The sequence below is a fragment of the Meriones unguiculatus genome, chromosome 3 (assembly GCF_030254825.1).
Source record: "Meriones unguiculatus strain TT.TT164.6M chromosome 3, Bangor_MerUng_6.1, whole genome shotgun sequence".
Taxonomy (NCBI): domain Eukaryota; kingdom Metazoa; phylum Chordata; class Mammalia; order Rodentia; family Muridae; genus Meriones; species Meriones unguiculatus.
Window position 1 is genome coordinate 84,217,439 of NC_083351.1, and position 14,127 is coordinate 84,231,565.

The 14,127-nt window shown below is 40.2% G+C and overlaps 1 protein-coding gene across 3 annotated transcripts in view; it reads left to right on the forward strand.

Annotated features, from left to right (window-relative positions):
* The window catches only part of Utrn (utrophin), a 524,212-nt gene that overhangs the window by 194,778 nt on the left and 315,307 nt on the right, over positions 1–14,127 (forward strand). For all 3 annotated transcript variants that reach the window (XM_060380271.1, XM_060380270.1, XM_060380269.1), the window contains 4 exons: positions 2,742–2,912; positions 10,336–10,515; positions 12,064–12,192; positions 12,763–12,933. In XM_060380271.1, coding sequence (XP_060236254.1) covers positions 2,742–2,912; positions 10,336–10,515; positions 12,064–12,192; positions 12,763–12,933 — 651 coding nt within the window. The remainder of the gene's footprint in view (positions 1–2,741; positions 2,913–10,335; positions 10,516–12,063; positions 12,193–12,762; positions 12,934–14,127) is intronic.

Sequence of the window (14,127 nt, forward strand, 5' to 3'; positions counted from 1 at the left end):
CATGTTAGGAGCTAGTAAATGTTAGGTGGTAGATAGTTCTTATTAATCGACTGAGACTTAAAATTTTCTATTGTGTACTTCATTGACAGGGTGTTAGAGTTTGTAGGCTGGTTTCTTTGACAGGCTCTACCTGACTGGATCCTACAGAAAAATTGTCTTCTGTCTTTGAGAGTTTGCTCCTGAAATTCAGAGTCCAAAGAATATGTGAAAGCAATACATGGCAATACTAAAAAACTCATTTAGATAGCGGTTTGTTTGTTTGTTTTGAGACAAGTTCTCTCTTTTATGTAGTTTTGTCTGCCCTGGAACTTGCTACATAGACCAGACTGGCCTCCAACTCACAGAAATACACCTGCCTTTGCTTCCTGGGTGCTGGGGTTAAAGGTGCACATCACAATGGCCAGCTTAGGTAGTGGTTTAATTCTTCTATGGTGGTAGAATATGTTAGGAGAGCTTTCTGGGGAAGCCCTGTATAAGCTGAGATCTGAAGGATAGGTCAGGGTAACCATGCTGAAAGCAGGGGCGGCCTGTGGGGCAGCTTGCGTAAAGGCCCTGTGGCAGAAGAAAGCAGGGTATACCTCTGGGTAAGGAGACAGACAGAACCATGTGTGAGGGTGTGATGGTATGGGGTTCAGAGGAATATGAGTGCCTGGCTTTAACATATTACTTGGAGCTGGGCTGACAGCTAGTAATCACTCCAAGATCACCCCTCCCTCACTTCTTAAGCTACCGGCTTACGGGAATGTGCGACCATGTCAGGCGTTTTGCAGGGTTGGGATTGATTTTGGATTCTAATGCTTGCACAGCAAGTGCCTTTAGTCCCTGGGTCATTTCTCCAGCTTCTAGATCAGTTTGAAAGCTGCATTGAGAGAAACAAGAGTGACCATTGGCTGGGAAGTTCTTGTGCTCTTAGTGAGAAGTGATGGTGACTTGAGTAGGGGTGGCAGTGGAGATGGAATGGGTTGACTTCAGACCGGTGCAGGAAGTGATGTCAGTGTTTCTGGTGATAAACTAGTTTGGTGGTACAGGACAGGGAGAGTTCAGGCATGGCCTTCATTTTGTAGGCTTGCTTTCATGGATGGCTATGGTGCCTTTACTGGGACATTGGCGTGACAGAAGGACAGGTAGAGAGGCTTGTAGAAAGTATGTGTTTATTTCTGATTCACTGATAGTCTACCTCTATTGGAGAGAGATGTCAGGTACTTTTGTAGGTGTGACTATCAGAAGAGGCCCTGTGGGCAGAGCAGGTAGATTTTCCAAGTCATCTCCACATGGGCAGTAACATTTTCAGGACTAATGAGAGGGGGTAAGGTGAGGGGAAAAATGAGACCTTTGACCAAGTGTTGTGAATTAGCAAAAGTAACTTTTTTTTTTCAAAAGTAACTTTAATGTGAGTAACAAGATAATAAGGTGTGCTAGGTATACCATAGGGATAAGATGTGGGAAGTTAAGGAAGGTAGTGTTTCAAGGATGAGTCAGGCATTGGTTTTGTGAATATTGTGGTCACTTAAAAAATGTCTACTGGATCTGTGGCCATTGGGGTTGTTATTGAACTTAGGAAGATATTTGTGAGAAGTCAGGAAGTAGCACCACACTTTAAGAAAATAGCCTTGATCGATTGCATGGTAAAAGTAGAAAGTAGGTCTTTAGGGAAGTTGGAGTGTCTGTGTGTGTGCGCACGTGTGTGTGACAGGAGACTGTTTAAAATGTTTCCCGAGAAGGAATGATTATATAACCAAGAGAAGGAATGAATAGTCAGCTAAAAGCCTTACAAAGGCCATACCTTCGTGTGGTCCCTTGTAGAACACCCTTACCATGCATTGATGAGACTGAGAAAAGGTGCATCCTAAGTTGAGCTATGGATTAGCTTCTTCCTGATGTGCAAGTGTTTGTTAGCATTAAGTTTGATGGTGCTTGTGTATCTGCTTGGGCAGGTCAGTGTTAGAGAACCACTATCTAATGCACACATTTATCATTCAAGGTCTGCTTTCATGTGCTATTCATGTTAGGGATTTTTTTTTTCCTTTTTTTTTAATTTTTCATCAATTACACTTTATTCATTCTGCATCCCCCCCATAAGCCCCTCCCTCCTCCCCTCGCAATCCCACCCTCCCTCCTCCCTCTGCATGCATGCCACTCCCCAAGTCCACTGATAGGGGAGGTTCTCCTCTCCTTTCTGATCTTAGTCTATCAGTTCACGTCAAAAGTGGCTGCATTGTCCTCTACTATGGCCTGGTAAGGTTGCTCCCCCGCAGGGGGAGGTGATCAAAGAGCAGGCCAATCAGATTATGTCAGAGGCAGTCCCTCTTCACATTACTATGTAACCCAATTGGACTCTGAACTGCCCTGGGCTACATCTGTGCAGGGGTTCTGGGTTATCTCTATGAATAGTCCTTGGTTGGAGTATGAGTCTCTGGGAAGTTCCCTGTGTTCAAATTTTCTTGTTCTGTTGCTCTCCTTGTGGAGTTCCTGTCCTCTCCAGCTCTTACTATTTCCCAGTTCTTACATAAAATTCCATTCACTCTGCCCAACAGTTGCCCATTAGGCTCAGCATCTGCTTTGATAGTCTGTAGGGCAGAGGCTTTCAGAGGCCCTCTGTGGTAGGTTCCTAGGTTGTTTCCTGTTTTCTTCTTCTTCTGATGTCCATCCTCTTTGCCTTTCCGGATGGGGTCATGTTAGGGATTTTAACAGAACCTCATTGTGTCTTACTCACCGCACCGTGTCCTCGGCCCCTTGTGTAGGTGACAGAAGGGAAGCAGGATCTGGAAAGGGCCTCACAGCTGTCCCGGAAGATGAAGAAGGAGGCCGCTGTCCTCTCGGAGTGGCTGTCTGCCACGGAAGCGGAGCTAGTGCAGAAGTCCACATCAGAGGGTGTGATTGGTGACCTGGACACAGAAATCTCCTGGGCCAAAGTGAGTTTCAGTTGGGTTGGCCTGTTGGTGTCACATCTGTAGCATTTGTTTGGGACAATCTGGGTGAACGCCATTTATCTCCATTTCACATTAATTGTAGCCTCTGCTCTTCTCTGTCACTTTATTTCCTGCCTCTCTGCCCTGGGAAGAACATTGTGAATACAATTTTGTTAGTTTGTTTTCTGAGAAGGCTTCTCTCTGCAGCCTGGGCTGGCATGTCCTCCCAGTATATCACAGGCTGGCTCTCAATCTGCAGCCTGGGCTGGCATGTCCTCCTGGTGTATCACAGGCTGGCTCTCAGTCTGCAGCAGATTGCAGTCATGGGCAGCTATGTTCAGCTAAGCCAACCGTTTTAACAGTTCTCCTGTGTGTGTGTGTGTGTGTACATGTGCATGCATACATGTGTTTGTGAGTGAATATGAAAGGCTGTGTGTCAGTGTGTGCATGTGTGTGCATGTGTGTTTGTGACTTGTGAGATTATGTGAGTATGTGTGCATGCACATGTGTGTGCTTGTGAGTGTGAGTTTGTGTTTGTGTGCACATGTGTGTTTGTGTGTGAGTACATGTATTTGTCTGTGCACACATGTGAGTGTATGCACACATGTGTGCTTGTGAGTGTGTGAGAGGTGTTGTGTGATGTCACCATCAGGTTGCTTTCTCTGTGACAAACTCTCTTTCTGAACAGGAAGCTTATTGATTTGGCTAGACTTGCAGCAAACTCCTGTCTCTACTTTCCCAGTGTTAGAATTATGGTCATGAGCTTCTGCTCCTGGATTTTCACTTGAGCGCGGAGGATGTGAATTCAGGTCCTCATAATTGTGCAGCGAGCGCTTTGCCAAATGTGCAGCCTCCCAGCCAGATACAGTGCTTCCTCTGACTCCTGAAAGCACATGGGCCAGCAAGGCAGTTTACACATTTGCTTAGCTGTGAGTTGAAGTTATGTTAATAGTTAACCACCTTAGCTGGACATGGTTGTTCACGCCTTCAATTCCAGAACTTAGGGAGGCAGAGGCAGGTAGATCTCTGAGTGTTCAAGGCCAGTCCTGATCTACATGGTGAGGTCCACAGCTATGTAGCTATGTCTCAAAAAAGAGAAGAAAAGAAAAAAGTACTCAACCACCTTAAAAATCCATGACATTTTCTCCCTGTATTGAGTCTTTGTATTACAGATATAAATATATATTAATATATAAATATATGTGTATAATATATACACATCTATTATATATATAAAAATTTTATACTAATTATCTATCTATATATTGCAAAATTACTGATGCTGAGATCATAATCACATAATTTAGAGAAAAATCCATACAGCAGTTTTGTTTAGCCCTCTAGCTATCTTAAGAGTCAACGTGCAGCCTCTTTGTTCTGAGCTGAGCACAGGGTTGCATGGAAGCCTTTGTTTGCCCCCCCCCCCATTTCTTTATCTCATATGAAAGGAATGGGTCTGCTTGAGAGCATTGCTACAGAAGCATGGGTTGCACAGTCTCTGGGAGTGCCTTTGGTAGCCTTTTCCTGTGACCTCCCAGATAAGGGACTGCAATATCCCTGAGTGGCACAACTCCCACTGTGAATGCTCTGCAGAGGTTTCTTGTGGGAGGAAGTCAGCTGCTGCACTGGGAAGAATATTCTAGCTTAGAAAATAGCTCATGGAAAGGGTGACTGTCATGGGGTTGTGTCAGGGTAAAGAGTGGAGATTGGGGTGGGTAAGAAAAATGACTAAAGATCACCGAAGGTCACCAAAGGTTCCCAGTGCATTTGCATGACTAGAAAAGAAAAGGACCCTGCAGGGTAGAGCCTTTTAGAGGCCCTCTGTGGTAGGCTCCTGTCCTGTTCCCTGTTTTCTATTGAGGCAGATGCTGAGACTCATAGCCAAACTTTGGGCAGAGTACAGGGAATCTTATGAAAGAAGTAGAGATAGTAAGACTTGGAGAGGACAGGAGCTCCACAAGGACAGCAACAGATCCAAAAAGTCTGGGCACAGGGGTCTTTTCTGAAACTGATACTCCAGCCAAGGACCACTCATAGAGATGGCCTGGAACCCCTGCAAAGAGGTAGCCTATGGCAGTTCAGTATACAAGTGGCCTCCATAATAATGGGGACAGGGACTGTGATATGTCTGTGATATGAACTGATTGGCCTGCTCTTTGATCACCTCCCCCTGAGGGGGGAGCAGCCTTACCAGGCTACAAAAGAAGAAAATGCAGCCACTCCTGATGAGACCTGATTGACTAAAGTCAGAGGGAAGGGGAGGAGGACCTCTCTTTTCAGTGGACTAGGAGAGGGACATGGGTGGGGAATAGGGAGGGTGTGATTGGGAGGGGAGGAGGGGGGGAGGAACAGGGGGGATACAAAGTGAATAAACTGTAATTAATAAAAAATAAAGTTAAAAAAAGGAAAGGACCAAAATAAAAAAAAATAAAGTTAAAAAAAAAAAAGGACCAAGCTTGGTTTTGTTAAATTTGTGCTTTTCAAGGAAATATGATCTTCTCTGTTTAGAACACTGAAAATAATTCTCCTCTACCATTTTAGTCTCTTTCCTCCCCTCCAGTCCTTTCTTCCACCATATTTCCTTTCCTTTTGAAAGTGGATTTTATGATGTAGCTTAGAGTGATCTTGAATTCTTGATGCCTCAGTACCCTGAATGGGAGGTTCACATGCCAGTGCCATCAGGGCCTGAGCCTGCTACCTTTTTTCTTTATTAAATCTATAACTTTCACATAAATCACAACCTTTTCTTGGCTTTCTGAATTGATGGAGTCTCAATTTGTACTTAGGACCCAAAATAAAGTCAAACAAAAGCTACTATCATTGACAATTTTTTTATTAAATTTTTATTTTTTTATATTAATTACAGTTATTTACTTTGTATACCAGCTGTAGCCCTTCCCTCATTCCCTCCCAATTCCACCCTCCCTCCCTCATCTTCTTCCTGCCCCTCTCTAAGTCCACTGATAGGGGAGGTCCTCCTTCCCTTCCATCTGACCCTAGCTTATCAGGTCTCACCAGGACTGGCTGCAATATCCTCCTCTGTGGCCTAGCTAGGCTGCTCCTGTCCGGGTGGGGGTGGTGGGGAGAGAGGTCAAAGAGCCAGCCACTCTGTTCATGTCAGAGACAGTCCCTATTCCCCTATATCCCACTTGGATATTGAGCTGCCATGGGCTACGTCTGAGCAGGGGTTCTAGGTTATATCCATGCATGGTCCTTAGTTGGAGAATCAGTTTCAGACAAGACCCCTGGGCCCAGATATATTTTGTACTGTGGAGCTCCTGTCCTCTCCAGGTCTTACTAACTCCCCATTCTTTCATATGATTCCCTGCATTCTGCTCAAAGTTTGGTTATGATTCTCAGCATCTGCTTTGATACACTGCTAGGTAGAGTTTTTCAGAGGCCCTCTATGGTAAACTTCTGTCCTGTTTCTTGTTTTCTCCTACTTCCAATGTCTATCCTATTTGTCTTTCTTTCTAAGTGAGGATTGATCATCTTACCCTGGGTCCTCCTTCTTGTTTAGCTTCCTTAGGTATACAGATTTTAGTATGTTTATCTTGTCTTATAAGTCTAGTGTCCACTTACAAGTGAGTATATACCGTGTGTGTCTTTCTGCTTCTGGGATTCCTCACTCAGGATGATTTTTTCTAGGTCCTACCATTTGCCTGCCTGTTTGTTTTGTTTTGTTTTTTAATTATATATTAGAGACAAGCATAGTGTTTCAGTTGTTTCATTTTTTTATTGTCTTTTTTTCCCCACTCATGGCTATTTAGTTTATCCCTTCCCCCATTTTAATTATAATGTACAATTCTATAGAGAATATACTTGTAACTGATTCTCAGCATACATTTATAATTTTCTCCTGAGTATATTTTAGTCACCTGAAAATCCTTAGGCCAAAGGATATACCCCTTTTAAAGTTTCCTATGGGTTGTGAGTATGTCCTTCAGTGGCGTTGTAAGTACCCTGTACGCATCAGTTCCTCCTTTTTAAATTTTTATTTATTTGTTAATTTTTTTGGAATACATTGGATGGTGGTGCACAAATATCATCTCTGACTACTTAATTAGAACCTTTTCCTTAGCTTACAGGCCACATGTTGCCTGTTGTTTTAACCATTTACAAAAAAGTTCCAGATTAGCCTGTTAATTTAGATTTCTTTCTTAGGCTTATTATTGCTTACTGTAGTGTGTAGTATTTAAACAACAACAACAAAACCCCTTTTTTTGCCATTATAGTTTGTTTTCTGCTCTTTAATTTTCTTAAATAAACACTTAGATCTTACTTTCCAGCACAGAGTGATCAGTTGCTCATTACTGCTGCCGTCAGCCTTTATTCTGAGGTTTTGTAGAGTTCCTTCACAGGCTTGCGTAGTGTCATCCTTTCAACCTTTAGTGCTTTACTCCTTCTAGAGTTTAATTTGCTGTATATTAGGAGAAAGGCTCTGAGCTTCTTCCCAGCTACCTAGCTGCTGATCCCAGCATTGCTTACTGAGCTCTGAGCTCCTTTCCTCTAATCTAACATAATATATTCTCACTCACTGTTCTCTGTTGTTACCACCCTCTGTCCTCCCCACTGCCAAAACATTGTTAACATTTTCTTATCTATTTTAATTCTCATTAAAGGGTCCCTGTTAATATGATTTTCTCTGTGGCTTATGTACTTTTCTAGTAATGATCCCCAAATCTGTAAAAGAAATTTTGTGTTGATTTACTTCAAAGTTACATATTTTTTAGATGAGAATTCATGTTTTATCTTTTATTTATTTATTTATTTGCTCATTTATTTATTTATTTATTTATTTATCTATCTTTTGTTGGGCTGGAGATGAATCCCAAGTCCTTGTACATGCCATACAAGTGCTTTGCCAACCTTGTTAACGTTTTTAAAAATTAAACAAATGCTTGTTGTTGTTGTTGTGCATGTGTGTGTGTGTGTGTGTGTGTGTGTATACACATGTATGTGTGAGTGAAGGCTCACTTGTGTCTTGAGACCAATGTGCAGGACACAGAATAACTTCTAGAATTGGTTTTCTCTTTTCACCTTTATGTGGTTTCCAGGGACTGTACTTGGGTTTCCAGACTTGCATAGCAAATCCTTTGCCTGCTGAGCCATCTTCCTGGCGGACAGCTGTAACCCAGGCTGGCCTCACTCTGAAGATTTTCCTGCCTCTGTCCCTTTAGCATATTCTACCAGCATGCACCACCACAGTGGACTCAAATCCTTATTAAAATGTTATGTCTTATTTTTCCCACCCTCTGAGTTATTTTTACTTTGGTACATGTTGAATTTTTTTCCTTTATAAATATTATGTTTTATATACATATATAAATAAATAAAACCATGCATCTATTATATATTGTTTTGTTTTATTACCATATAAATGTACACATGTTCTTTTTTATTAATTATTATTTAGATGTATATACATATATACATACATATGTGTGCATATATAATATATAGTTGCTATTAAGTTGTATACATTAATATTTGATGAGACTTCTGGTTTCATAAGTTTCATTTTTTAAAAAATATCATTTTTAAGGACAAACAATAAATAATGGTAAGCTTGTCTCTTGTGAAATATACTCCTGAATTCCCATTCAATGCTTTTACAGATTTGACATTGTGAGGATGGATACAGACACACAGCACATTCTCTTCAGTGGAGTGGAACGCTGGCGTGAAATGTAGCCACCCACCTTTTCAGTGATGTGCTTTCAGATTTAAAAACACATGATTTAAACCACTACAGATTTAAAAACCATTTTAGTTTCTTCACTTAAATATTATGTGCAATATTTAAAATTAAAGCTTAAGTGGCATTATTATTTGTGAACTTAAGTGTAAGTTTTATTCTATAGATTCAATATTATTTTCAGTACTTTTAATTTTAGAACCCACTAGGATCGTGTAGGTATTATTTAAACTTAATTATTTATCTGTAGTTATTTCTTATGGTCCTTACAACCAATTCTAGTCAGTCAGTACATAACCGCTGGAGGAGTGCAGAAAATCGGACCTGCATGGAGCATGTTTGTAGTTGTTCTTTTCTTCTCACACTGGTGAAGAAGAATACATACAGGAAATATCTGAGTGCCTTTTAAATGCATCTCTAAATGCCATGACCCTGATAGTGTTTAAACCTTGACTCTCTTGTGGATTTGTATCTTTTCTGAGATGTAATTTTTAGCAGTTTTTACAACAGATCTAGAATTCCTTGAAATAATTGCTTTAAGTGTTGATTTAAGAAAGTGTACCATCGTGCTAGAGCGATAGCTTAGTGGTTAAGAATGCTGTTTGCTCTTGCAGAAGACCAGTGTTTTATTCTCAGGGCTACCATCTGCCTGTAACTCTAGGATCAGGAGATCTGTTGCCTCTGGCTTCATGGGCACACATACAAATATGTACTCACACACATACGTGTGGATAAACATAAAGCTGAAAAGTAGTTTTTGAGAAAGAAGCAACAGTTTAAAAAAGATACAATGCCAGGAGGAGTGCTGGGGACAGAGTTGCTTCTGGCTAGTGATTTCAAGAGGGTTTGCGTTTTTTGGGTACACTTCGCATTCCTGCAAATGTGCACTTTCCTGTTAAAACTCCATTTGTGTGTGAGTTCCCATCACCCTTTCCTGACCTGGGATATTCCCACTGCAGGGTGTGAAGCTGAAGTCCAAACTTGTTTCACTGGTTCTCCCCTGATTTGCTTCACCTGTGTTTGACATCTGAATTTCTTATGTCTTTTCATATTCATTTACTTACCTGGTTTAGTTTTTATGATGGTTTTGAGAGTTCTCAATGTGTCAGTGACCTGAGTTTTATAAACCTTTAAAGTATTTCTCCACAAGGAGAGCAACAGAACCAGAAAATTTGAACACAGGGGCCTTTCCAGAGACTCATACTCCAACCAAGTCATGCATGGAGATAACCTAGAACCCCTGCACCAATGTAGCCCTTGGCAGTTCAGTGTCCAAGTGGGTTACATAGTAATGGGAAGAGGGACTGCCTCTGACATAAACTGATTGGCCTGCTCTTTGATCACCTCCCCCTGAGGGGGGAGCAGTGTTACCAGGCCACAGAAGATGACAATGCAGCCACTCCTGATGAGATCTGATAGACTAAGATCAGAAGGAAGGAGAGGAGGACCTCTCCTACCAGTGGACTTGGGGAGGGGCATGGGTGAAGAAGGGGGAGGGAAGGTAGGATTAGGAGGGGAGGAGGGAGGAGTTTATGGGGGGTACAAAGTGAATAAAGTGTAACTAATAAAAGTTGAAAATAAATAAAAAATAAAAAATAAAGTATTTCAATGATACCTAGGATATCATAGACTCTTATATTGTTGAAGAAAAGCTATTAAAACAAAACATGTAAGGTTAGGCTAAATGTTGCTATGTTCTTTAAGTCAAGTGGGTTTTTTTCCTTCTAGAGTGTTCTGAAGGATCTGGAAAAGAGAAAAGCTGACTTAAACGCTATTACAGAGAGTGGTGCTGCCCTTCAGCACCTGGTCCTGGGTAGCGAGACTGTTCTGGAAGAGAACCTCTGTGTGCTCAATGCTGGCTGGAGCCGAGTCCGCACCTGGACCGAGGACTGGTACAGCACCTTGCTGGTATGTCGCCAGCACACACCAGTGCTGACGTCTTCTCCGTAATTATATTTAAAGTGCATGGCCCTCATCAGAACTCCAAATCTGTTTCCTGTGTGTCTTGGTTTTGTTTTGCTTTGCTTGTGAATTAGTTTTATTAGTGTATATTTTATTTTTCCGTTGAAAAGGTATTAAATGGAAGAATTTACAATACCTCTATTGTATGAAAGCAAAATATTCATGCTAAACATAGGGGCTGTTTTACTTAATATTTTAGTAAATATACTTTTGTTTTAATGATATAGTATTTAGTTATAACAGTATAAGTTATATGCATATATATGTGTAAATGTATATTTATATACACACAGTCTTTACAATGTCTTAGTCATATACTAGCTCAGATCAAGGATTATACCAAATGATGGTATAATCATTTAGACCTGTGCCTGTGAAGTTTTTCATTACTACCTCACTGAAGTTACTTATAAAATCTAGTCTTTCTTTTTCTCATCTATAAAACTGTCATTATTATTATTTCTACCTTGTATGATTTTATGATTAGTGACTGAAAATATATAGCATATATATAGTTATTATATAGCAGTATGTTAAACATCCCATTTTTGACTGTTATGAACACTACACTTTCATAGTGTTTGCTGATGCTCCCCTACCAATGATAAACATAACATCCCCAATGTCTGAAGTGAGAATTATCATTTATATCATTATTTTATTCTGACACATATGATAGGACTTTATCTAACTCATATAATTCCCCAGTAGTGGATAGAGACAGATAAAAGAATCAACTATCTGGTTATTTTTTCTAATCAGTTAGGATGTGTAGGGCAAAGAAGGTCATGTGCTTAGGTCTTGATTGATCAGAGGTTTATATTCTGGTCCATTACCCATTACCTGTATAGCTTCAGGTAAATTCTACTGTATCATAAGATATATCACCACATATCAATGTAGAGAAAAAGGCGTAGCCAAAGCTGGCCTTGGCCTGTAATCCCAGCACGTAAGAGACCAAGACAGGAGTATCAAGGTTGACCTACATAGCAAAGCCATGTCTCAAAACAAAACAAAACAAAACAAATCAACAAAAACAAAACCAACCAACCAACCAAACAAACAAACAAAAAAACCCAGGACCCCCATTGCCTCTTAAAAGAATCAGGTCTGGTAGTGCAGGCTTGTAGTCTCAGCTACTTGTATGGCTGAGGCAGGAGGATCACAAGTTGAAAAGTCTGCTTGGGTTACATGGTAAATCTAAAAATAGCCTAGACAACTTAGTGAAACCCTATCTCAAAGTAAAAAGAGGGCGGGGGATGTATTCAGTTGTGCAGTGTGTTCAGTCTCTAGAACTGTAAATTAGTGGTCCCTCCCTCCAAAAACCCAAACTCAAAACCAAACCAAGAAAAGTATGTAGCAAACACAATTGTTCATTGTTGAGTATAATTATGTGTCATACAACATGCTCTTAGATGGCCTTTTCAATCCCTTCTAAGAGCACCACATTAATATTTCACTTAATTTTGTCAGCATTATTTTATTCCTTTGTAGAACCATCAGAATCAGCTGGAGATATTTGATGGGCATGTCGCTCATATCAGTACCTGGCTTTATCAAGCTGAAGCTCTATTGGATGAGATTGAAAAGAAACCAGCGAGTAAACAGGAAGAAATCGTGCAGGTAGTCAGCCTCACATGTCCCATGGGATGATTTGCAGTCTTTGTTCTCTTGTGCTGTGTACTGTTAGTGGTGGGTGTGGCATTCTCATGCTGTTTACTTTTTAACATTTATCATGGTGGACAGAACCAAGATCGCCCATAGATTTTTTTTTATGATCAGCACTTGCTCTGGTCAATGGTGCTGAGACCTCTTAGTTCATAGTAAGCATAACACCCATGTTTGGTTTTGTCTTTTCCTTTAGAATAATTCTCTCTCTCTCTGTGTCTCTCCTACTCTCCCTGTCTCTCTCTTTCTCTCCCACTTTCTCTGTCTCTTTCTCCTCCTCTCCCTTTCTCTCTGTCTCTCTTCCTCTCTCTCTGTCACTCTATCTCTGTTTTCTTCTCTCTCCCTCTATCTCTCTTCCTCTCCATCTCTCTCTGTCTCTATCTCTCTTCCTCTACCTCTTTCTATCTTTATCTCCCCCTTCCTCTCCCTCTGTCTCTCTCTCACCCTCTCTGTTTCTCTCTCCCTCTCCCTTCTCTCTGTCTTCTGTCTCTTTCTGTCTCTATCTCTCTCTCCTTTTACCATCAGCGTTTACTGTCTGAACTGGATGATGCCAGCCTCCAGGTTGAGAATGTTCGTGAACAAGCAATCATCTTGATGAATGCACGTGGAAGCGCCAGTAGGGAACTCGTGGAACCGAAGCTAGCTGAGCTGAACAGGAACTTTGAAAAGGTGTCGCAGCACATCAGAAGTTCCCAAGTGAGTACTTGCATTTTTATAGAATACCATTTCCCCATGGGTACATCTGTAAATGGTAGATAACTGTTTAGGCCTATTAATTTTTAAATGAATTTTAATAACTTTTTGGCAAAGCAATTGCTGTTACTTATATGTGATTATTTTTTTTTGTTTTGTTTTTTTGTGATTATTAATATAAGAAAATTTTATTTAGTAAATAACTCACTCAGGACAGGTTTCAGAGTCAGCTGAGAGTTGGAACAGGAACAGAAATAACTTCCCAGGTTAGGTATGATTATCAATCCTAGATCTTGAACTTAATCCTTTTAATATATGTGTTCATAGAAATAGAAAACACATGTGAGTATGTGTGTGTGTGTTTATATGTTGACAGATTTAAATGTTCTAAAAAACTCACAATGTGTAGTTCATGGAGAGACTTTCTGAAGTTACTAATTCAAAAAAGAAAAAAGGAGCTTTATCACTTAAAAGGAGGGTCATGAATAACAGCCATCTTCACAAGAAACACACATATATTATCTAACTTTACTTTAATTTCAAACATTGGGTATAGTGGGCCAAATTTTCTTTCCATAAAAAACTTTAAAATTTTTTCATGACCAGGAATATAATTATTCATGATTTAAAAGAACACAGCAAGACCTTGCTTTAGCATTTGTCTTCTTTAATCTTGACTTTATCTCCTTATTGTCTGATTTAAGTCTATTTTATTCTTTTTAAAGATTCAAGAGAATTTATTTGACTTTAAAAACTATGCAGAGAAGTGGGGTAAGAGAAAGAACAGAGAAAGAAATTTAGTATCATCCCCCAAATGACCTTTGCAAATCATTCTGTTGTATAACTAATTTTACTCATTGATGCATGATACTAAAATATAAAAATTTTATATCATTTTGTACATGCTCCCTTGAAATGGATTTTAATGGTAAAATTCTATGGTCTGTTATGATTCCTAGGTTAATTTTATGGATATTGGGCCCTTGGGAATGTTGTGTTTGTTAAAATCGTCTTACTGGCTCATCTCTTACTATTCTGCTGGTATCAGATTTTAGAATTCATTGGCTTGTGGCAGAAGTTGTAAAAGGGCTGTTCCAGACAGTTTCAGTGTGGGCCAGTAAAGTTTGTGCACTTCATGTGTCTGTAGTCAGGATGTGTGACTGCTACTTTCATCATATGTGGCTGATGCTAGATGTT